The sequence below is a fragment of the Sander vitreus genome, chromosome 20 (genome assembly GCF_031162955.1).
Source record: "Sander vitreus isolate 19-12246 chromosome 20, sanVit1, whole genome shotgun sequence".
Lineage (NCBI taxonomy): Eukaryota > Metazoa > Chordata > Actinopteri > Perciformes > Percidae > Sander > Sander vitreus.
Genome location: NC_135874.1, coordinates 13735595 through 13760535, shown reverse-complemented (window position 1 = coordinate 13760535; position 24941 = coordinate 13735595). Strand labels below are relative to the sequence as shown.

Sequence of the window (24941 nt, the reverse complement as noted above, 5' to 3'; positions counted from 1 at the left end):
CCTGGTTGCTTTTTCTTAAAGTTGCTATAGATAATCGACAAGTGAGAACGAGTTGTGGTCAGTGCTCTGATGGTACCAGCAGCTAACAAGATTAGTCTGTAGATTGATTAAACAACAAAGGTTAATGTGCTGCTGATGTCATCACTGAGCTGAGGCTCACACCCATTAAGTGATCAAGTGGATTAAAACAGACATTTACATTCTCTTTTTGTAGATACTATCTTTGGGTTTTTCTGCTTTTGTGCTAAATTGGCTGATTTAGACAACAAGCAGCGATATATGATTATAAAAACACTGATGAACCATCAACCATCACATGAAAACATCACATTTCTTAATGCAAAAAAAACTGTTTATTTTTTGCTTTTAAATGCAAAATGTGTAAAAAATCCTGATCTCAAAACACAAATGATTAATTGGAAGAGTTGTTTTGAATAGGACAGATTGATAAATACAGCTCAGCAGCCAATATGTCTATAAACAATATGTTATGACCCGAGTCAACAGCTTTTACATTCATTCTCTTTTTGTGACACAACAATGGTAAAGTATAGCATTAAAATAAACAACATGTTACAGTCTAAACTTAAGATACCACCATGTGTATCTGTATGTAAATTATAAATACCTCATTGTGAGGAAAGAACAACCTTTGCCAAGGGTATACAGGAAATGTTCCTACCATTCAATATATAGAATAAATATTAGGTTCCACTTTAAGACAACCTAAGTCCACCTTAATATCCATAGCTCTCTGTCTAACAAGACACTTTGATCACTATGAACAATTAATATCAACACTTTTAACACCATGTGTCTGGTCTACCGTACCTGCATCTTTACCATAGCATCCCATATATAGTTAAACAGCAACTTCTGTCTTTGCTATCTCATGTTTTGCGCTGTGTTGGCTGCTCCTCAGACGAACAAGGTGTCATCAAAGAACTGTTACTTCAAAACATTCGTTATCTGATGCCCTTACCAGACAGCACGTTCTGTATTCATTTGGCGGTCGCCACGTCTAGAAAAGACAAGAGGGAGAATGAAAAATTGCTTCTTTAAGGTTGAATTATACAATAAGTGACAGAACACCCTTGTAACTATATCTACTAAGTTAGTTGCTTTCATATAAATCAATCAAATATGTACTTTAACTGAAGAAAGGGACTATTTTTCATTGCAGAAGCACTGAGAGTTTACTACATGGAAATCATTTCAAGGTTAATTTCTGATCATTTTCCCATAAAGCTATTGTTTAAACGCTCATAAATTCAACAATGATTTGGTTTGTAAGTGAAAAATAAGCAAGGCCTACATCACGCACAGGTGTTTTACCTTTGCACACGTCATAGAGCTGTAAAATATTTGATGACGTAAAGGTTATTGTTATTGAATATCAGCAACACTTAAAATGCATACTGAATGGCTAAAGTACGAAGTCTCTGAAGATACTTTATTGTCCTGTTTATGTACATTTTCTGTTTCATCATAGCATCCAAAAATATCCCACATTTTCTCCCTTTAACGTTCTGTTAGGATGTTTTGGTTTTGGAGTGTATCTTTGTATCCTTAAATCTACAAAATCAACAATCATCACGTTACTCTTCGGTCCTCACCTCATTGTGTGGTATACAGTGATGGAAGTCCACCATTTCTGAGACTAACTTTTCTGATCTTGTTGTGTAGAGTTGTCTGGGGATCTGTGGAGACAGAGAGTAGACTGTGTTTACAGTGTGCTTCATTAATATATCATAGAACCAGAGGCAATGTGAACGAAAGCAGGCAACATAACCAATATACAAATCTGCCAGAGAGAAAGATCTACTACTACTGAAGGTACCACAGGACCATTAAAGCCACACTGAACAGAGTTTGTCAACTTTGATGGTGAGTTTATAGTTCTAGATACAAAACAAAGATGAAACATATGGAGGCTGAGAGGAAGGAAAAACAATCCAATTATTTGCAGAGAGTTTGTTAGAGCGTATTAGTTTAACAGTAGTACAGCAGTGACTAGTAGTTTTAGTAATTTGTGCACACAGAACTGTGTACCTCAATACTCAGATGTATGTTTTCAATTGAGGCAAAATGTTCTTGCTCAGACTCTTGGGATTGGGAAGAAGCAGAACTTGAAGGACATGGCAATGTGGACACTTGACTTAAGACACCATCATCATTCTCAAATACGGGGTTCACCCTCAAAGTATTCTCAAAGGCATAGGGAGCAGGGGTGTGCCTACAATGTAAAGGAGATGAGGTGGTGAATAAAAAGAAAAGTTTACAATACAAAACATCACAAAATCACTGCAACTGCATTGACCTGAAACACAAAAAACAGTTAAAAATAGGAAGAATAAAAGGGCTCATACTTACACCAAAGCTACAGCCTTATGGATCCTTATACATTTCTTGTTAATAAATAACAAAATGCCAATGATGGCACAAACAAAGCAGAGACTTCCCACGAGGCAGGTCATAATTAGCGTAGGGTCTAATGGCATCAACACCAGCTCGTTGCAGCGCTCTCCGTGGTAGTGCCAGTATTTGCCTACAGGGCATCTGAAAGAGATGACAAAACAAATATAGGTTAAAGAGAAGTACCCTGGAAACAAGTCTTTCACTTTGATAGGCAGGCACAAAAGAAATGCCAAGAAATGTAAATAATTATTACTTCTACCTTGTGGAAAATAATGTAACGAATAAATACAACATGATGTGTTCACGAATATACATAAAATTGCCATCCAATTAAATCATCACAGATTTTTTTCTTCGTAATGCCAAGCTTTCCAATTCAAATGAAACCACTTTTTTTGATTAAATAACTGAATGATCTCTGCATTAAGTCTTGCCTGGTCTGGCTGCTATAAACATCAATAATAATTGTGAGGAAACTAACAGATAAACATGATCCTCTCCACAGCATCGATATTTGCTTAACATTTATCTTCTGCTGATTTGCTTAATATGTGTCCTCTGAGTGTGAGAATGCGTTGTTTTTCAGTAGTCAACTCTCAAATCTTTAATAACCTTGAATGCACTATTAAGCAAATGATTTCAATACAGTCCCTGCTTGTGCTTGCAACACAATAACGATAGTATAGGTAGGTAGATAGGTAGTTACAATAGTGAAATGAGTGCAAAGTAATGCCTGCCAGATAGAAAGGGATTTGTAAAGACTTAAGGTATGCTTTTGAAATAGGACTAAGGTACAGTCTAGTACATTCTCTAGTTAAAAATGTAAAACCTTTAAACAAGCCGAGGTCATGCTGTCTGTGTTTTCTTTCATTCGTCAGCTTTTGTGTACCTGCAGGTGGCTCCATGCCCTGGGATTATTTCACACAGGCCTTCATTCAGGCAGTAGTCTGGCTGCAAAGCGCAGGTGCTCTGACACAGCAGGCCATCCACGATGCTGTAGCCCGGATCGCACAGACACTCCGCCTCTGCGGTCCAACTGTTTACTACGCAGCGTGAAAACTCGTTGCAGGCCAGGAACTTACAGGGGTCTGCTTGGTCAGCTGAAACCAACAGAGAAGAGACGTGTTGAAGAAATAAAGACCAGAGAGAGGTGATAGCTCATTAACATTACTGCAGTGTCCACCTGCCTGTCACTGATTCAGAGGAGAAATGAAAGGACATTTTGATTGATGGGATTGAGGGTGCCTGCTTTGAACAAGGTGTGTTTTAATGAGGTCTAATACAGTCATGAAATCGTCCAAGCAAAAAGATGCATCACATTTATACTGCGCATCATCTAGCATACAGACTGCAAAAGACAGCAAAGTGAGAATGACTGCTGTGGACAGGACACTCTGAGCTTGTAGCATGAATGAACAAATCAGCGCAAGAACAGTTTTGAGATGTCTGCATCCTGTAATCACATACGACACAACAGGGATTCTACTCTATAAGCAAGTACATTTCACCTGGTTCAACTTCCAGTGAGCGACTGTCAATCTCGATGTCGAGCCGTTTAGATGCCGCACTGCAGAAGTCTTCGAGCACACAGTGAACCGCTTCCGTGACATTATAAGGTACCGGTTTGTCCAGTTTCATCTTGCTGTTTACCACAACGCTGCCATTCCTGAAGTTGAGAATTTCCAGCTGCTTAAATCCAGTTAAATTGGATTGTAGATATGGCAGAAGCTGTGGGGAAGGAAGAGGAAAGCAACGTATTACTTTGTTTATTTAATCTGTTTATTCAACTATTCTCTTATACTGAATTTACTCATTTTGAAAGATTAGTTTTCTGTGCAGTTAGTGATTAGTGAGTGTTCTTGGAAAGCAACACTCAAGCAAGATTGATTTCATCATACAGGTTAAAAAGGGAATCATTCTCAAGCCTATGAGGACAAAGACTACCACTTGGATAGTTAGGTTAATCAAATTATGTCAGATTCATGTCAGTGCCAAGTGTCAGTAAAGATCTGTGCAGCAGAGACCACATTCACCTGTGGTTTAAGTTCCACAAGGACAGAACTGAGGTTGTCGTAGCAAGGCTGATTTAGAATTATTCAGGTCACATTTTACAGTGTGAATGCTATAAATAGTTCATAATCAAATTTTGATGCAAGCATGAAATCCTGCCAACACTGCGATGACTGTGTTCTTAGATCTCAAACAAAATTAGGGTTAGGTTTATAAGCAGCAGAACACACATGCTATTTCTAGTCAATGAAGAGCCAGAGAACACATGATGAAAAGATCAGACAAGTCCATAACAAATCTATAGTATCGTAAGTGCTAAACAGTAACATATGCATGCTATATTCTCAGGTCCAGTATCTCTGCATTATCCCACCTACACTGCCATACAAACCACAACGCATAGACTACATAGCTGACAATTTGACCAGAATCTTTGACTTTATGTCATCTGTTTCATCATATATCAATTATAATGCTTTAAAAATGTGGATGTTTTGGGGAAAAGCAGGTAAAAGCCAAACTGCAGTGACACTCCAGCAGCTACAGGCTAGCTGGTGAGATAGCCTTAGCTGAAGCTAATGTAACCACTTTCTTCTGCCTGTTTTCTGTAATTAAACCAACATCTTAGTAATTGAATATGTTTTACGTATGGAGTAAAAAAAAAAAAGATAAAAGTAGCAGACAAACTAGTCATACTAAAAGTTAGTTAGCCTAGCTTAGCAGAGTAGCAATAACTGCCATCTCTGCAGCCTCTAATTCTGGTGGAATAACATGATTTGATGTGGTTAAGCAAACACTACCTTTAAATCATATTAAATATATTCAATTATAAGTGACTGGCAAACAAGGCACATAATTAAGGTTTTACAATTTCTATATCTGTTATACAGTTTAGCTGCATTTCTGTAGATGCCCCCTGCCTTACATTACACAGCATCAGCAGCAGCAACTCCTGGTTTAGAAAAAACATCTGTGCAGTAAAATCAAATCTATGCAGCCACATTTTTACTCATATCTTACAATTTTTCACATTGTTGCATTGAAAACTATTCCCACAGACTTGCAGCTCAGATAACTGAGAAACCAATCGTTTAAGACTATGGACTCCGACTATGATGGTGGGGATATTTAGGTGGGGAGAAAGTCAACCAGCTCAAGTAATGGACCTGCATCAATGTTCATCGATCTGAACCGCTCTGAACAGCCGCAGTGTAAGATAGAGCGATTACGATGCTTTAGCTGGCCTGGCTGTCGAGCGGGAGATAAGAGGCCTTAAGGAGCTCTGCTCTGATCGGGTTACTTCACTTATCACTGGCAGACAGTTTACTGGGGGCTAGTTCCCTATAGCTAATAGTCTATGTACAAGAGGGTCCAACACCCCAAAGAAATGGGCAGCAGCCTGCAGTACGACTGGACACAGCTTGCTGTTTGGTCATCCATTTGTCTCAATGCAATATGTCAAGTATTACACGTACACTGTAGATTAGATACCAATCTGTAGCTCTGTTGCCTTCCACACAAGGTCAGAGCCGAGTTCTTTCACAAAAGACCTCAGTGCAGTCTGTATTGTGGACCAAGGAACAACAGATATACTGTAGATTCCTTTTTAGCCATAGAAATGTAGAAAGCATGACACAAACACAACCGTAATTTCACATATGCTTCTCTGAGGTTACACATGTATCTACTGGTTCTTGTTTTGGAAAACCTGATGTAACATCCCTTCTCTGATGTCGAGAAAAAGAAAAAAAACACAAGGAATATTATGCTGCCATGAAAATGTTTTTTTTAGTGATTTGCCGTAGCAAATAAAGTCATTCCAACCTCCATGTCCAATTTTATTGGTTGCTTCACAAACCAGTAGGTACAGGAGTAATGGAGGCAAAGGCAAATATAGCAGGGGGAACTTTAAGCCACTGTAGGCTAATGGTTCATATATATGTATACATATATATGAGAGACAGGGAATGTACAGTATCACAAATGGGGTCTGATATCCAGCAAAACATTACATTATGTCCATTTAAATGGGCTGCAGAATATAATATTATTTGACATTTCTTCATTATAGTTCCTGCTATTTTTTGGTGATTTAAAAACCAGAACTGACCAGTTTGAAATATTTGTTTCAAAGTGTCCCTTCTCTGCCTAAGTAGCCCATTTAAAGGAAGATATGTTGACTATTCCTAATGGGATAGTGAGAATAGACAGTATACGGTAAATACTTACCAGCTCAAACGTCTGACCACATTAGTTTTGCCAGGAAGCTAAATACATCGATTAAATGAGGAAAGCTGCAGTAACCACGGTTTGGGCAACCATTAAAGATTGGAGATGGAGTGTTATTTTCATCATTGTTTTAGATTTGTATCTGTAATATGCATCTGTGTATGTAATTTCTGTATCCCTACTACTTCATATTGTATTCTCTGATCCAGTGCAGTCACTGTGTATTTCTATATATGTTATGAAAACTAATTGAAAACTCAATTTAATTGGGAAAATTATGCATTCTGTTCCAGAATACAAAATTAAAACAGATCAAATTCATAAGATGAATCACCAAAACCTCAACTTTTCAATGTTTTGTGTATCACTATAACAAATGAGATTATTGAGAAATTATGAAAATATAACACATTATTAACCCAGAAAGCTATATCATCAAAGAAACTCTGAAAACTAAGCCAAGCTGTAGGAGCTCACATTAACTCTGCACCTTTCGCATTGCAGCAAACAGACAATCCAATTTGTATCGATGCACCTCCTTAGTTTAAAGCTGAGGCCTTTACATAACACAGAGCGCAGGGCACAAGCCTAAAAATATGTCCCCTCCCTTAACCTTGGGGTAAGCCTTGAAACTACATAAGGATGTCAAGTGATGCTTCTTGCTTTGATGTTTGTTAATAAGGTACAGGTTTTAAGAGACACAGTCCTCACCTGCTTGTACCCAGCTAATGCAAATTTAAAACCATTATCTAGAAAGAAAATGTGCAATGTAGCCTATTTCCCACAGAAAATGGAACGTAAAGGGCACATATCACCATTGATTAAAATGTGTATTTACACACAAATGCTCCAAAACTAAATTATCTATTTTATTTCATTGTCTTGTTGCATATAGTAGTATATAAAAATAGTATGTATATACCAGATAACCAACACAGTAAGACTACTGCAACATGCATACAGATGTAACCTGACTGATGTCGCACTAAGCAGATTGGAACCATTAATAGCACAATGTGTGTGGTTCAGGAACTGACCAGAATTACTGAAAGCTTCTTACCACAAGTGACAAACCTCTGAGTCCTACAATGACTAAGGCAGACCCGGGTCTCATGATTCAGACTACCATGTACAAAGCAATACAGTTTTAGCAACACAAAATGCATGAAGCTGCATGACTTTTCTATTAGGTTAACTAAGCCTATTATCAAATTATTCTGCTCCACATTAATTCATTTCCACATTTATTCACTCTGCAAATTTATCTTTAAGGCTTCAAAATATGCACCAACACACCGGTCAATGTCACAACATACATATGAGCAACAAATGTACAAAAATAAAATCTGGATTTTGTTGGTGAGAAACTAATTAGCCTAACGACACTTACACTGTACATATAAACACAAATGTATAGTCCCAAAACTGATGAGTGTATGCTACATTATGATCACACCAGAGAGCTTAACAAAGCTGTACAAATAAATGACAAAAGATCTTTTGCTTACAATGCTGTTCTTTAAAGGAATAGTTTGACATTTTGGGAAACATGCTTATTAGCTTTCTTGTTAGAGTTAGATGAGAAGATTGAGTGGTATCAATATTCTCATGTGTTACCATGTACCATTTAGCATGTCTACCTCTTTAAATCTCCAATTACTAGCAGAAGCCTCTTTTGATTTTATAGCTCAGAACAAATCCCTTGCAGCCACAAATTGTACAAAATGGAAGTGCTGGATTATGAGTCAAACAGATTCCAAACAGTCCTTAAAAAAAGCCAAAACTCTAGAACAATTCAAAATAATTAAGGCAAAACACACAAAAACAAGCTTGTCACATTAGAACCAGACTCGTAGATAAAACCAATAGACATGAGCGGCTGCAGCAGGAAGGTGGAATGTCTAATGTGAGGACAAAAGAAAAGCTGAAAACTAAAGCTGAGTAGCCTACTTCAGAAATGTTAGAAACACTAGGTGCTTTCAGATTGTTAGATACTGCATTTCAAAAAGGTTAGTTAGTAGAAATAGAAAGGTCATGCTCTCTCTGAGGCATTGGAGATGTAGTTCCAATATGGAAAAAAAAATACCGGTATTGAGGCTAAAGTCGTCTTTCTCCCAGGCCCAGATTTACTGGAAGCTCCAGGGTTTGGCGAGTTTCTGGACCCGGAGTGCTGTATCTAAGTGAAACAGAATAATTTCTTTATACTGTATATTTCTTAACACAATGCCTCCTCTGAAATTACAGCATTAGCATACCTCGGATTTGATCAATAATTTGGCGATTGGTTAAAGCCTTATCACACTTCAACACTTTTTATAAAAAAATACAATTTGTTGAAGAAAGAATATCAATTTATTATAATTTACTGTTTATTTTAGGATTTAAAAAATGGGAGGATAAGGCTTGCTGCAAAGTGCATCCTCAATTGTGCAGGACAACACGATTTAGATTAAGCACAAATTTGGGACTACTGTAAAATATTTTTTTCTCTTACTAAAATATCATCATCATCAACAGTAGGCCTATATGTTGCAAACATTTTAAACTTTTATCACACTTTTCAGCTCGGGCTACAAAAGCAAATATGAGAATGAAGCATGCACAAGCATGATATCCAGCACAAAAGCTTGTGTACCTACCAGCTCAAGGAAGGTATTCTCCAGTGACTTATACTCTGGGGAGCTCTTGTTGAACAGGTCATCAGAAAACATCATGTTAGTGACCCTCAAGCTAAAGAAAACCACTAACTCTTTGCCCTTATCTACTGCAGTCATCAGAGGGGTGCTGGCTTGTCTCATGGCCGGTGCAGCCGTGGATTCGTACGGGCCTTCGTCAGACTCTGAGGGGAATCCACTACCGCTCTCTTCTTCCAGAAGTTCAGTCACATCCGCCTCGGTCCCGTTCTGACTTGACGCTCCATCCTCTTGAATGTTTGAGTTCTTAGGAGGCAGGTCTGTTGAGACCGAGGTCGCTCCACTTTGCCCTCCACTAGAATCATCTCTGTCCTCAGGGGCTTTGCCGCTCTCTGCAGGGGATGCCAAAGACTGCACGTCTTTTTCTGGTTCAGTGCCTTGGACGACATCCTCATGAGGCGATGGTGTAGCAACTGTGACTGCTGCTTCTATGACAGATGTCTCTGTAGGATCTGTAGACTCTGGCAGGTCCAGGTAAACCTCCACAGGTGTATCAGTATTTACTTCTTCTGGTTGGGAGTCTGGAGTTACTAAGGGAAGTTCATTCTGTTGCTCTGGGTGTTCCTCGGTGACCCCACCAGCTGGTTCAGGTTCTTGTAAAATAAAACATTTCAGAGAAGATGTGTTATGACCAGAAAAAGTTATTTTGTGTATGAAAGAAGTATACAGGTACACAAATTGTTATATACATGTATTGTTGCAATTTAGGCAGGACACTCTTAGGCTGGATCATGTTACTCTGTTTCATCTGATAGGTAGCCTAACATAACTATTATATCTCACTGCTTTGATGATTTGACAACATTTTTTCAGAAATATTTCGTATAGGCTTCGCCCTCTAAGAGCTATCGCTATTGGGTTTATCCCTTCGCGCATGTGCAGTTGTGAAGATTTTCTTTCGCGCCCTGTGCCCCGCACGGGCCTCTCTTACGTCCGCAGATACTGTATATTACAGTGGCGCAACCAGAGATCTGCTCCCATTTTTTCTTCAGCGACAAGCAGTTTTGAAGACTTCGAAGAACAGTGGTGTCCGCCGTGTACCGACCACCGACCGGCTACATCCTGCCACCGGCCCGCTGGCACCCCTCCGGCCACCGGCAGTTCTGCAGTCGCTTACTGCTGGAAGAACTGAAGCAGCAGACGATGGCAGCCGAGCGGACAGTCGAGGAGCACCACACCGGCGGCTTTCTCCTCTTTCTCTCATCTGCAGCGGGCGGGCTCCCTGCCCACCGCTAGCTTCTTGTTCTTGACCTGTGTGAATGCCGAGTAGCATTCCCCTAACCAGGGAAATGGACGGCGGCCCCGTCACAGCGGCAGAGGCTGGCCTCCATCCCGCTTTCGGTCGACGGAAGCCCACACCGCCATCTCCCCGAAACCCGGTCCATGCTCACTCACTGACCGCGCGTACCAGTGTACCGCCTAGGTGGCCGCGGCGCTGAACAAGCATGACTGCTAGCTCTGCTGTATCCACCACGACCGCTAAGCTTGGCTGTTCCCCGTTGAGGCTGGGGCAGCCACGGGCTGTAGGTTGTGGAAGGGATGCGGTAACACACCTCCTAGAGAGCGACGCTTCGTCCACAACGGCGGCACGGAGGTGTCGGCTCAAGGAGGCGGCGCCTCGCGGGCTGCGGTCTGCGCCCCTCCAAGCCCCGGCTCCAGCTTCACGTATGGCGGCGCTGTCATGAGGCTCGGCGGGCAGCACCCACCTCGCCGTTCCGCTAACGGCGGCGGCAGTGACGGTGACGGGGCACCGGGAACGTGTGTCTCACTCCAGCTGGAGTTGGACACATAACGCCAAGCTATAATGCTATCTCGAGTTCAGATAACGGCTCTGACGCCTTGCACACATGTGGTGCCGTAGGCAGAGCCCGGTCACTCCCATACTGTGTAAACAATGGGAGCGAGCGCCCACTCAGTATGTGCGTGCTAAACAGTCACTCCTCCCCCGGCCGTCTGGCCGGACGGGGAGAGCTGACTCGATGCCCCGCCATGCGTTCTCTGAATACATAGCATAGCGGCGCACTCTCTGTTGCTATGTCAAATGACAACACATGGATGTGCACGCTCAGAGCGGGGCGCAGTGTGGGAAAGCTTGCCACCCAGGAATGCATGGCTGTCAAGCTTATCACAAAAGGCTATACACCCCAGTTTACCAGCCTCCTCCTCCTTTTCAACGGTGTGTTGGAAATAGCCGTGTCACCTCAGGGGAGATAGCTGCTCTGACGTCAGAGCTGGCAGAGCTGCGGGCAAGGATGCTTTTTATCCTGCGTCCCTCCAGGAGAAGAGAACGGTTTCTGTTCCCGTTACTTCTCACACCGGGAAAGACGGGCAGACTGGAACCCTTCTCGTCCTGTCTCAATTCCATTATGAACATTATGAGGCACCCATCCCACATGCAGACGGTCAGACACGTGTTTGAATGTGTACACCACCACGTATGGCTCACTTCCGTGGATCTGAGAGACGCATTTTCCACGTTCCACATTCTCCAAATGCTGTTACAGAGAAATGGGATCAAAGCCCCTTTTTATTTGGATGATTCATTCATTATGGCTCCTTCCCAGGAGAGAGCTGCGCACCACACAATGGATGGAGTTTGGGCAGCACCTACAGACAGTGAGTTTGTCATAAACTGGCAAAAAGAGCTCGCTGGTCCCCTTACAGACAACCACTATGAGAGCCACTGTCAGCGCCAAGGCTGGATGCACTAAGCTCTCTGTTGTCACGTATCACGCCTCATGCGACAGTGTCAGCGCTGTCTGTGATGCGTCTTCTGGGCATGATGTCTGCGAGTCACGTGGTAGTCCCCCTGGGTCTCCTCCACATGAGGAAAATCCAGAGGTGGTTCCATTTTCAGCACCTCGACCCTAAACGCCACAAGTGGTGGATGCAGACCATCCCGCCTTCAGTCAGACCGGGCATATTGGGGAAACCCCCGGACCCTGTCAACCGGGGTTCCCCTGGGCAAAGAGACGTAATACGTGACAGTGTACACGGACGCGTCCCTTACCGGCTGGGGAGGAATGTGCGAGTCACAGGTGGTGGGAGGAGAACCGGGCGGCAGACCTAATGTCGAGGGGAGGGCCCTCTCACAATGAGTGGAAATTGAATCCCACTATTGTTCAGAAGCTGTGGAGCAGGTTCGGAAAAGCGGAGGTGGATCTGTTCACCTCATGAGAGAACACACAGAGCGCACTGTAGTTTTTCCTCAAGCACATGGGACAATCCACCCCTCGGTGTCAGCGCCTTCTCCCACCAACCCTGGCCCAGAACCCTCCTACACACTTTCCCCCCGGTCACTCTGATCCCTCGCCTCCTGGAATGCATCCAGGAGGAGAGTCATTCTAGCGGCACCGGAGCGCACGAGCGCATCCTGGTTTCCAACTCTGGTTCAGCTGCTAGAGTCCCCTGGCAACTACCGTGGCAAGAGGACGCTCTATCACAACTGAGCGGAAACACTTGCAGAGACTAGGCTTGCCCCCTGCCATGGTGCGCACTATTCAGGGCGCAAGAGCCCCCTCTACTACGGCGTGTTACGCAGGGCGTTGGTCTGCTTTCCAGCGCTGGTGCATGGAGAAGGGTAATGATTTGGCTCCGTCTACGGTTAAAGCCTACGTAGCGGCCATTTCATCCTGCCACGAGGGCTACAGAGAGAGAAGTTTGTCTCTGGCACAAGCCCCTCTCAGGATGCTGTCACTAAAAACAGCGCTCCTCCTTCACATTGATGTCGGCTAAGAGGGTGTGTGATTTATGCGCTCTCCTCTCCATTAGAGGGGACGGGAGCAGCCAAATCTATCATCACACCGAAAGTTTTAACAACCTTCGGGCGAGGGAGTTTTCCCTCCGCCTCATTAAAAACGACACGGAGGAGGCGTCTCACCGACCTGGTCGGTGCACACGTTATTCCAGTACGTTTTATGCACGACAGACATCAGATGAACACAGCGGCTGTTCGTTAACTACAGAGAACGCACACAAGGTGCAACTCTTTCGGAGCAGCGTCTGTCTCGTTGACTGTGTGAAGCTATCACCCACGCCTGTAGTGCAGCAGCCTCCTGGACGTCCCCGTGCCCGTTCACACTCACGCAGTTTTATCCGCACTTGACAGCGGATGATCCACTGTCAGGTTTGGTTTTGCTGCTGTCTCCATCCTTTTTTGCAGCTATTAATTGTGATGTTAATTTTTGTCACCATAAAACATTTTCACAATCCACATGACATGGGCCTCACGATCAGTAGGCCTACTCATGATGATGAGGGTTTTTCTCATCAAAATAATGTTTTGATTCATTAAACCTTGTTCAGTGGAAATAGGAAGATGAATTAGTCTACGTTCTGGTTGTGGACCTTGTGTCGCAGGTGGCGTTGACAACGGCAGCTTCACCCTTAACCCAATAGTGATAGCTCTTAGAGGACGAAGCCTATACAAAATAGAACGATAGTCACGTATTGTAACTCCAGATTCTATGAGTATAGGTGCAGCCCTCTAAGATTCGGGCCACCTTGCTTCACCAACATTGGCTGAAGAAAAATGCTGGGAGCAGATCTCTGGTCGCTCCACTGTAATATACAGTATCTGCGGACGTAAGGCACAGGGCGCGAAACAAAATCTTCACGACTGCGCATGCGCGAAGGGATAAACCCAATAGCGATAGCTCTTAGAGGGCTGCGCCTACTCATAGAATCTGGAGTTACAATACGTAACTATCGTTAAGAGCTGGGAAGCAATTAGCCTAACGAGCATAAAGACTGGAAGCAGTCAATTTACATTACTATGTCTACAAATTAAACTGAGGCAATAGGTGAGCTTTAGAGGTACAAGTTGGCTGATTTTGGAATTTTGAAAATTGCCAGGTTAGTTGTTTCCCCCTGCTTCCAGTATTTATGCTAAGCAAAGCTAACCTTCTAGCTCTAGCTCCAAACTCAATGCACTGACGTGAGAGTGGTATCGATCTTTCATCTAACTTTCATGTTAGATGGGGTCCGTCAAATTAAAATACTGTTAATGTTTAGTGCATCATTTCATACACATTTACCCCAAATTCATCTTGAAAAGTCTGATACATTTGTTGGAAACTCTACTAGAGTTTAAAATGAAGTTCTGCAGGTTTGAACAAAGTTTGGCTGTACAGCATGAGTTTGGACCACCAGCAGGCCGCTGCTTGTTAATGGGTTTCAATATGATGTATTGCCTCAGCAGGGAGCATCTCTGTGTGAAAAAAACCAAACCACAGAGTCTTATTGTACTGCCATTTCCATTTCCTACGATGCAAGTGTTCTGTGCAGATATGTGTTAGTAAAAGAAGAAAAAAATAGGCCAGTCTTTATTTGTACAGTCCAGTGCTGATATTCACTATCGAGTGGCTTGAATGTGTCACTAGAAAGTCACACAATGCAATAGTATTAAGTTGAACATTTATATCCCAGTTAAAGTTACTCTCAGGGTTTAGGTTAATGGTGCATACAGAAAAAAGGAAAAAGATACTTCTTCACCACCAAGTAAAGTGTGGATCATCATCAGACTAATCAAATAAAGTGTTGTTAAACAATATTAATACTAAATGAAGCACAGTAAAATGCGTTAAATTCTTAATTGTTTTTCATCTACTCCTATTCTTAAGAATTTTCCGTCTACTTTTAGATATTAATTTCTTTGGTAACATCAACTCAAATACAACTAAAATGTACTTCTCCCTCTTACTTTTCTATCCAGGGGATGTGTTCTTTTTATTTTTCCCCGATCAGCTGTTCCTGTATCTTGTGTCTTAAGACCATAACAACATCCTCCCACTGCTTTCCCACCATCAGCAGAATCAAGACCTGAAGCAGCCTTACCGTCTGTCACCTGTTCTTCAGGTTCAGCTTCACCTCCGTCATCAGGCTCATTTGGTGGTATCTCCTCCACCTCTGGCTCTGCTTCCTCTCCCTGCTCTGTGATAGTTTCCAGATATGCGCCTGATGTTATAATGTCACCGGGCTCCTCAGCAGAATCTACTGTGGATTCCTCCTCTGCTGATGATGTTAATGGAGTTTCATCGATGACGGCAGGAGTGCTTTCTGGGAAGATGTTTGGGATGAAAGGCACAACAGTGTGTGTTTCTGGTTTGATTGCAGAAGCTTCCAAAGAGTTTTCTATCACTGCCACAGTAGGGAGGAAACTATTGTCCGCTGTTGGCGCCTGTGTGGTGTCGAACTCAGATACAACGCCCTTAACATGGTTCAGGCCGAGCTCCGCAACTGAATAAACTGTGGTTACTGAAAAGGAAGAGTTAAAACATTTATAACACTTTAAAATCCTATTCTGAGCACTAACGTATTAGTCTATTTAGTTAAATGTTATATATATGCTTACCAGCCTCAAAACTGAGTGTCTGTATGTCCAGTGACGGTTCCTGTTTGAAGGCCTTTACGATGATGTGCTTCAGTTTAGGAGCATTCACATCCTCGTCTGTTTCAGGCTCCTCAAGACCCTCAGGTTCATCGTTGAGCTCTGTTTCTCCATTAAAGACCACGGCATAACGCACAGACACATCCTCTGAGCTGATCAACAGAACAAATCATGTTAGAAACACTCAGAACAGACAGACCTTACTGGTAATGGATGTCTGCTAAGACAAAAGAGGGTATTTTGTAGATGTTATAGTTTCTCTTGAGACTTGAGCCATATAATGCTTCAACAAAAGTTACTTCAGGGGAAAAGTATAAGAAATGTATGTTTGAGCTATAAATAGCTCAAACATAAATTTCTTATACTTTGTTGTTTTGTCAAAATCAATCATAATTACAAAGCACAATTACAGCTAATCCATTAAGAAAACCTTTAATAAAACTAAACCCACCGAAATCCTAGAACACGAATCTCTTTGAATCCTGGAACTTTTTCAAACACACGAATCATCTAAATAAAAGAAAAACAAGAGTGTGAAAAAAACATGAACATTTTCTCTCCAATCATTCTGCTTTGCAGTATTGGGCTTTGCCGTCTAGTAAAAACCATGATCTCTCTATTTAGTGATTTTATTACTGAAGCATTTTGAAGATATGTTTTCATTGGACATTAGCACATCAGCCAATAAAAACAACACATTACATTTGCTGCATTGTACACTAGAGCTGCAACAGTTCGACTTATCAGTTAGTTGATCAACAGAAAATGAATGGCAGCTATTCTAAACAAAAATGGTAATCCCTGGTTCCAGTGTCTCAACTGTGAGAATGTTTATGCTTTTCTTTGTCATACACCATAGTGAATATCTTTGAGTTGTGGACAGTTTGGTTGGACACAGTAAGACATGTTAAGACATCACCTTGGACTGTGGAACAATTGTAACAAGTGTATTATGCTATTTTCTATAGCCAAAACGATTAAGTATGGAGGTCAGCTGATAGCTAAAGGTGGTAACATCGAGGACTTCTGCTGGGCATCTGAAATGACGGGAAGAATTAGGCAAACTGCCAACAGGTAAAAAGAGTTAAGTAATATTAAGAATTGGTAGTTGCCATGACAGCTACACGCAGATGCAGTTACTCTTGTTTCTTAATCCAGCAAGATGGACAACAAAAACTACAGTCGTTTTTAAATAGGGCAAACATTTCCATTATGTTTGAAGGCTTGACATCAAAGTTTTAGGAATGAACCTGATTAGTGTAAGTGCACACTATTCGCATTTCTCTATGACCTTATTGACCTTTCTGTAGTGGCTGCACTACATTCTTACAGCCAACATTCAGTTCTTTGAAAAAAATAAATAATATACTAATGGTTTTATACCAGTAGAAGTCATTCTTAAGAACTGTGTTTAGAGCCTCAGCCAATGCCTTCTTAGTCAGAGATAATCTATGATTAGATCTTACTATTTCAGGCTTGTGGTCATTTAGAAGTCTTACCTAAAGTCTTAAAGATTTAACAATATTCAAAAGGTGTTAAATCAACCAGGGTGAGATTTACACTTAAAGGTGCACTATGAGTTCCTGCATGGTTTCAGCGCAATTTCATTTTTGTCTCAAATCATGGGCATCTCTCCTTGATCTGCTAGCTGCCTGCCCCCTGAATACACTGTGAAAAAGCCCAGTCTCAGGAGACAACACAGGGGTCTTACTCATCAAACAAACACTAGAGGCACATGATAGGCACCAAAATACAACAAAACACTCCAGCCAATCACGACAAGATGGTTGGGGGAGGGGGTGGGGGTTAGTGACAGTTAGTCAGTCATGACAGTTATGGAAACATGGGGGGAGGGGAGAGCTTGCTCTGTTTTGTTTTGAATTTACTTGGAATGTCAACCATGCAGGAACTCATAGTGCACCTTTAACAATGCCATAGAAGCTGGCAATCACATTGATCTCATTGTAAGACAGCTTGCATAATGATACAACAGTACTGTAGAATAAGGGGAGAGTAATTTAGGCCGAGACGGAGGAGGATTTTTTTGTCCGCAAAGAGATTACAGGTGACAAAACAGCTGTTGTATAAAAAAAGTGTAATAATACACACACATGTTTACCACAGCAGATCTCACTTGCTTCTTTTTCTGTAACATTTCAGGGTTTCATCACCCTCAGAAGGATCTTAAAAAGCTTTTAAAACACAGCTCTGCTATCAGGTGTAAAGAAATGTAAAGAAGCAGACAGCTAACATTCACTGTGGGTCTGTAAAGTTACACTTGGCTCTCACCTTGTTTGTGAGCTCTCGTGTGATCTCATGGTACTGGGCGACCCCTGGATTACTGAGCAGCTTATTGTATGCCGGGTCCACAATAGTGACTCTAAACTCAACAATATACTCCTCATAGTTCTCTTTGATCATGTTGGGGTCTTCTGGGATCTGGCAAGGAAAATTCAAATGACACTGTTGTTAGACTAGTGCCACCTGATTTTGTGTGTGCTTGGAGTGTTAAATATTCAAAACCTTAACATGCGATTCTGAAACGTTGTGGGTTAACTTACCACGTCAGCCTCAGTTGGTAGCAGAAAAGGTGCCGGTGTCCATGTGCCTGAGACAAAACAGCAACTCACTTGTTAATGTATGATGTTATGAAAATGTATTGATAGTTTATAAGGTAATTAAATTGCTTTCATTGAACAGTATTGGTGCGTTAGTGTTCAACTCACAATCCCTTCTTGACTCTGTGGTTCCAGTGATAACTCTGAAAATAAAATAATGTTTTTGTTACAAATTTAGTTAGACGACAATGAACATTTGCTTTACTAAATTCCTGAGATGGTCAAGAATCCCATATTTATTTTTGCCTAATATCCCCAAAATTTATTTTTCTGTCTAGGGTGGCAAATGTTGGTTCAAACATTCTTTTAACATTTTGAGCAGAGGTGCCTCTAATGCTTTCATTGCCTCTGCGAAAATGAAAACATTACATTATTTACCAATTATTTCACACTTTGCACTGTTAAAAACAAACAAAACATTTGTCCATTGCACATATTTTGGTTTAAAGGCGGATTCTAAAAACAGGTAACTCACATCTAACACAAAATTTAAGGTTTACACGTACCCTTCAATTTCAGCTTGCTCAGCTACTCTCTGGAAATAAAAAAAAAACAAGATTAACTATCACAGATTCACACTGTAGACTGATGAGAAATCTGCCTTGCAGTATGAACATATTGCCATAAAAGTAGACTACTGAAGGTATTTCAGTTGTGTTCGGGTGCCTGACTCACTATGGCCACCAGGTCCTGATGCTCCTGAGAGCTGCTGAAGTTCTGGGCCAGGTCGTCCATGCAGAGGTTTTCATGCTGGCAGGTGTAAAGCCAGGCTCTGTACTCCTCTGAGTTTGGGACTCTGTCCAAGAAGATCCGAAACGCTTCCCAAATTGCTTCCTGACAAACTGAAAAGATGTCATGTAATTTTGTGGATGTTTTTTTTTTTACTTTTCTCAGAAAATATTAGAATAAAATACATCCAATATATATATATGTTAAAAAGCATATAAAGGATGACTAGACCTAGATTTACATATACTGTATTTGCAACAAGGGCAGACAGGATGAAAATTACAGCATGGAGAACTCAAATGACTGAAGATAAAATGGATTGCTGGTATTGATCTTGGCATCTCTGCATGTGGGGATTTTGATTTAGCGATTAAGCAATAAGATTGTGTTCCCCTCAGAGAAACATTTCCTGGCAGCTTCACATATGAATATGCAGCACATAACAGTCTAGAATGGCACAATGCTACAATAAATCATGAAATATATTTAACGTGATAGCACAAAAAAGTAGGAATGCCTGTCTCAGTAAATGTCAAACTGTATATTTAAGGCTTTGCATGTCAATGACATTTATGTGAATATTAAAATCAGGAGCACAAATAGCCCCTGAAGCCACAGTATGTTTTATCTGCCACTTTGGGGGGAAACAAGCTCCACATTATTTAATATCTTGATGCCTGTGGGAAATCCATTCTCTGACAAACTCATTTCTGGAGCAGTGCGATTACATCCAATACACCAAATTAATCTGCCATGATGATTTTAAAAGCATACGCCACAGCAGCTGTTGTGGAACAATTTGTAATACAATGCCATTGTAACAAGCCAAGGTAGCAATGTTTGCCTCTTAAATCATCCACAATTCATCCCTCTTGAACAAAGAATATTTGCATATAACTTCATTATATCAAGTGCTTCAGTATGTGTATCCCTAAAAGAGCTTTAGTGCATCATTCAGTGGCATCGTGTCAGTGTCACCAGGCTCTAAACACTTGAGACAAATAACAAACATCTGTATTAAGCTTCATGTATGTGTATGTACATCAATTGATAAGATGAAGAGAACCATACACCTTTTGAGAGGATTAGAGTATCTTTTTTCGTTTTGTTCCAAACTGCACAAAACTTCAAAGCAGAAATTTGCCCAACTGTTTAAGTGCTTTATTCTCATTTTGACACAGAGTCAATGTTTAAGAAAAGGCTTATCATTTCACTATAGGTCATAATTATAAAGTTAAACTTCAAAAAGTTAATTCACAATTACATGAGCTCACGTCAAAGTCTACAGTTTACCTCTGAGCTTGTAATAGGCCCAATGGCTGCTGATGATTGTTTTCATCGTCTCCTGGGGACACACCTTGACCCCCGTGGTGAGCAGCGCTGACCTCTTCGTCCGATGTCCATCCTGCTCTGCTCTGACATTTGTGGTGTGTCTGATAGGTCTGGAGGCTTCTAGAAAGTGTCGGTACTTCACATCCCTGAGTCCAGAAAAACCGTGGTCATGAAGGTCTGCAAGAGCAGTCAGTGAAGTTGTAAGTTCAGGAAGAAATATAATCATTTGTACAGTATTCAGTATTCAAGTAAACATAAAACATGTGTGAGCACTTCATGATAGGTACAGTAGCTGAAATTGTTTTGATTATCATGTAAGTGTGAGATTTCTCAGGTGGAAAATTATGCAAACACAAACATCTTGCTTATCTATCATAAGGGTATATTTGATTTTTAATGACGTAGCTATTCATTTAAAACATGTAGCCTTTGCCCTTATGGATGAAAGCAAAACCACAAATAGTATTTGCTGGCAACAAAACTCAGTTTGCTTTATCACAAGCAAAACAGAGAGTTATTTTGAAAAAGGGGCACTGAACCAATTTCACACACAAAGATCAGTTGAACCTCATCCTGTGAAAACAGCAACAACCCTGATGATGTCACAGTGATGCCATCAGGGTTATCTCATATAGAACTCAACAATGACCGGACACTTTTTAAAACGTCTATTCATTTACTCCCGTTCAGAAAATACTTATATAAAGAGTTTTAAGCCTGTAACCAAGCCAACCAACTACAGGATGAATCGTGACCATAATACATTTGATTGGGCGTAAGAACAAAAATAGAAAGTGAAAGAAAAGGCAAAAGTACAAGACTGTGTACATAACGATCGTAGAGTTCAGGAGTAGCAGCTCACTAGCCGTTTTCAGGTTCTGTAAACATTTCCATTGTGGCGAACAGCGAACTCCACCAATCAGAGACGTCGCTGTTACACTGTGTAGTACCTCTCCATGACATCAGAAATAAAACATTATTAAAACAAGGTTGATATCATACAAATTCAGGGGAGCATAAACCAATTTCACAATCTCATAGCTCATGGTAAGTCTACCTTGGATGTTTACGACATTATGGCTAATAATCAAAATCCTGATTTAGAATATATGAAAGTGATTTGCGGAATCACACTGAGCTCTGTTGGGCTTGAGACCTTTTATATATTGACAGAAAGCTTTTCTTGTGAATTTGTTTGTGGAGACATGGGCATTGGCGGTATAATAAAACACGCTATCAAGTTGCATGGAAGTCACTGAAGTTCCCTTTCAATATCTACCTTTCTTAGTCTTGTAGTGTGTATCCAAGAATCAGGCAGTTAACACCAACTACCACTGAGGAGGAGTATTTCATTTGACAGACACTTCAACAAGATACCTCATGGCATCTGTCCAGCCCTCTTACTGTAAGTTAACTGCTGCTTGATCTGCCGCTGCCTATAAATAGCATCTGGCTTTGCAGTGAAAAGTATATTATACACAGCAGGTCCCTGACAGTCTATTTAGGGACAATTTAGCAGAAACAAATCCTGTGAATTTTGTATCTCTTTCAGGTCCTAGAGTATTGAGGAGCTGGTTTGTGACTGGAAAGGTTTCATTGTGAATCCTTGGAAAGTGCACCGATGTGTAGAGAAAGCGAATGAGTAACATTCTCTTCTACCTAAGGAGCAGTTGCTGAGATGCCCTTGGGCGACTTGACCCAAGTTGCATCACTGAAGCTGCCCAAAAGTGTAAGGATGAAGTGGTGCTGGGCAGCGTCCAGGTGTGAATATGCAGAAGTGCAGGCATGAGGATTACAGCTGAAAAAGGATGTGCGTGCAAAGCAAACCTTAAAGAGATTAAAATGAGGTACAGGTGGATACCCAACTGATTTTAGTGGCTAACAAAAACAATCCAACCGAACAAAAACATTCAAGCCATAACAGACAGGACTATTTCCTTAAATGATATCACTGAAATGCTGCACACATTATGAGGAAAATGTCACCTTAGTAAAGAAAACAAGCTCAGCCAGCCGCAGGAATTACAGGAAGGTAATTCCACATCATTGCACAAGCCAGCGTGCCAGTCAACACTCCCGAACACAGTCACCCCATTGAATAAAGCTATTTTAGAAGAAAGAGTCTCATTGATGCCAGGTGGCAAACCTCTTTCTAAGACAATAAGCCAGGATTTCTAAGCCCCAAAACACAGGCTGGAGGTTGTTGGACCCAAATAATAGACTGTGCCTCCTTTGGATTAGGGAACATAATGATAACAAAAATATAAAAAGAGTGAGTGTAAATAATATAATTTCTGTTATATTGGCATCAGACACAGAACTTTTAGCTGGAGATGCTGGACCACAAGCAGGAGAACAACACAGAAAGAGTCCAGAGAGTGTCAAGCAAGAACATGCTGCAAGTGTGTGAATTTGCATTTGCATGTTACACAATATCATAAACGTATGTACAAGCTAATGTAATGCAGCAGATGAGCCCTGCATCATTAACTAATAATATATATATATATATATATATATATATATATATATATATATATATATATATATATATAGTATTGCATAAGGTAATAATAGTGTATTTGGATATAAAACATTAATACAAATATTTAATTATTTAGATAATTCTGATTACATTGATCGTACAGTCATGAAATGATAGTAATAATAAGTTTAGTTGATTAATCAATTAGTTGATCATTAGAACATTTGTAAAAATGATATGGAAGATTTCTTGTTTTTCTTTTCTTTGGATATACTGATATTCTAATTTAACAAAAAAATGAAAGAGTTACCAGTAATGAAAGGAACCATTATTTATGGCAATAATAACAATGATATTAAAAATAATAATTATGTAATGGATATGTCGGAATTTTAATAACTACAGTTTTACGGAAATGAATTCTCTCTGAGTTTGTTTGTGCCATTGTATTTGTTTTGTATGTGATTCAATGCTAAAACATGATTGTACCCCTCACACATTGTATTATCATTCAACTTGAATATGTGTTAAGATTTAGTTGGGGGAGAAAAAAAAGATTGTGTAGCTGGGCATGCTAACACACAAACAAACTGCCTTGTGTGAAGCTTAAAATGTTCTGTTTTTCGTTGAGAATGACAGAGACTTGTGTTCACAGGTCAGAGTTTGTGGTGGTTGTTGTATAGATACAGTATGTTGTTGACATTGTGTAAACCTTCTTTATGCTGTCATAGCACAACGGAAGTAGGAATATGCATGTCTGTTGTGCTACCTGTCATAATTCAGGAATTAGAATTAAAAATTGAAAAACACAGGCATTCATTGATATTTAGCTAGACATAAATGGTAGAGCAAGAAAAGAAAACACTGTGGTAATCACTGTATTACATCTAAATAATAACCTCTACAATGAACAATATTGTTTTCATCAAATCCAAATTTGGCCCGACACCAAGAACATGCAAAGAATGTGTGGGCATTGACATTGCAGCCTTTAGCTTTGTCGGGCAAATATTCCCCAGTTTAGTGTCTGTCAGGCAGACCCATTCAACTGACAAACCTTCCACTTGCAAACATTTCAGCAAATCAGGGTGGCCTGAAATTTAGCTAAATCATGTGTGTTTCAATGCATTTTAAATTATTTTTTTGGAAATTGGTAAGCTTGAAGCCTGACTTGCACATGCAGAGACACAAGGGGCTGAGTGAGAGGACGGAGTGTTTGAGCAGGCCTAAATGCCCAGTGTAGCCGCAAAAAGGCCTCACAGCAGAATTACAAGCCAGAAAAGATTAGCGTCCTGTGACACTGGGAACAGAATGGCTTTTGTTTACTTCAGGATAATGAGCTCACCCAAGCACATCACATTAAACAAGACAACCAGTGCAGACGCAAATGTTATCACTTGTGAAATGATGCTATCTTTCTCAGTGAACATCTATTATATGTCGTATGCCGTATATGTCGTATGCCGTATAATTCATAGTGACTATCCATAATCTCAAAAGTGGCTCGCTGGCTCGCAAAAAAATCTGTTTGAGGATGAGATAGAAAAACCTTGTTGCCCTTGAAGTGGATCACCACCTCTTTAAGTGTCCCGTCATACAGTAGAACCTCAATGATAAACCTGCAGGAAGGTCTTCACATCAAATAATAATTTGTCATTATCTAAACATAAAGTAATGAACAGTGACCTTTTTCATTTTCCAAAGTTGGGTCCTTATTTCTTGGCATGTGTGTGAAAGAAGCAAGTAGAAATATATTAGTGGCTTACTGCTATATATACAGAATTACATCTGTACTTGCTAAGAGTGCAGCCTTAAAGAGTTAGATTGTTAAAAAAAAAAAACTTGCAAAGATGCCACTAATGCAAATGTCTGTGTGAATACAAACAGCATTGCTTTCTCCAATCATAACAGAAATGCACAAACTGAAAGAAAAATCTCAACATGAATACCAGTCTTCCTACAGGATTCTTACCTTTGATTCGACTTGCTTGGAGGGTAAACAGACACAAAGTGAAGAATATTCCTGACTTCAAAAGCAT

At 40.6% G+C, this 24941-nt stretch overlaps 1 protein-coding gene across 1 annotated transcript; it reads right to left on the bottom strand.

Annotated features, from left to right (window-relative positions):
• Positions 1-1598: 1598 nt before the first annotated feature.
• On the bottom strand, positions 1599-24941 carry impg1b (interphotoreceptor matrix proteoglycan 1b). The gene is made up of 17 exons (XM_078276687.1): positions 24875-24941; positions 20379-20594; positions 19032-19198; positions 18863-18891; positions 18465-18499; positions 18300-18346; positions 18028-18177; positions 16190-16248; positions 15703-15890; positions 15219-15605; positions 9297-9943; positions 8744-8833; positions 3927-4146; positions 3308-3518; positions 2374-2559; positions 2053-2236; positions 1599-1700 (listed from the first exon to the last, which is right to left on the bottom strand). The coding sequence occupies exons 1-17, from the start codon at positions 24939-24941 to the stop codon at positions 1599-1601; spliced, it is 2985 nt and encodes a 994-aa protein (XP_078132813.1).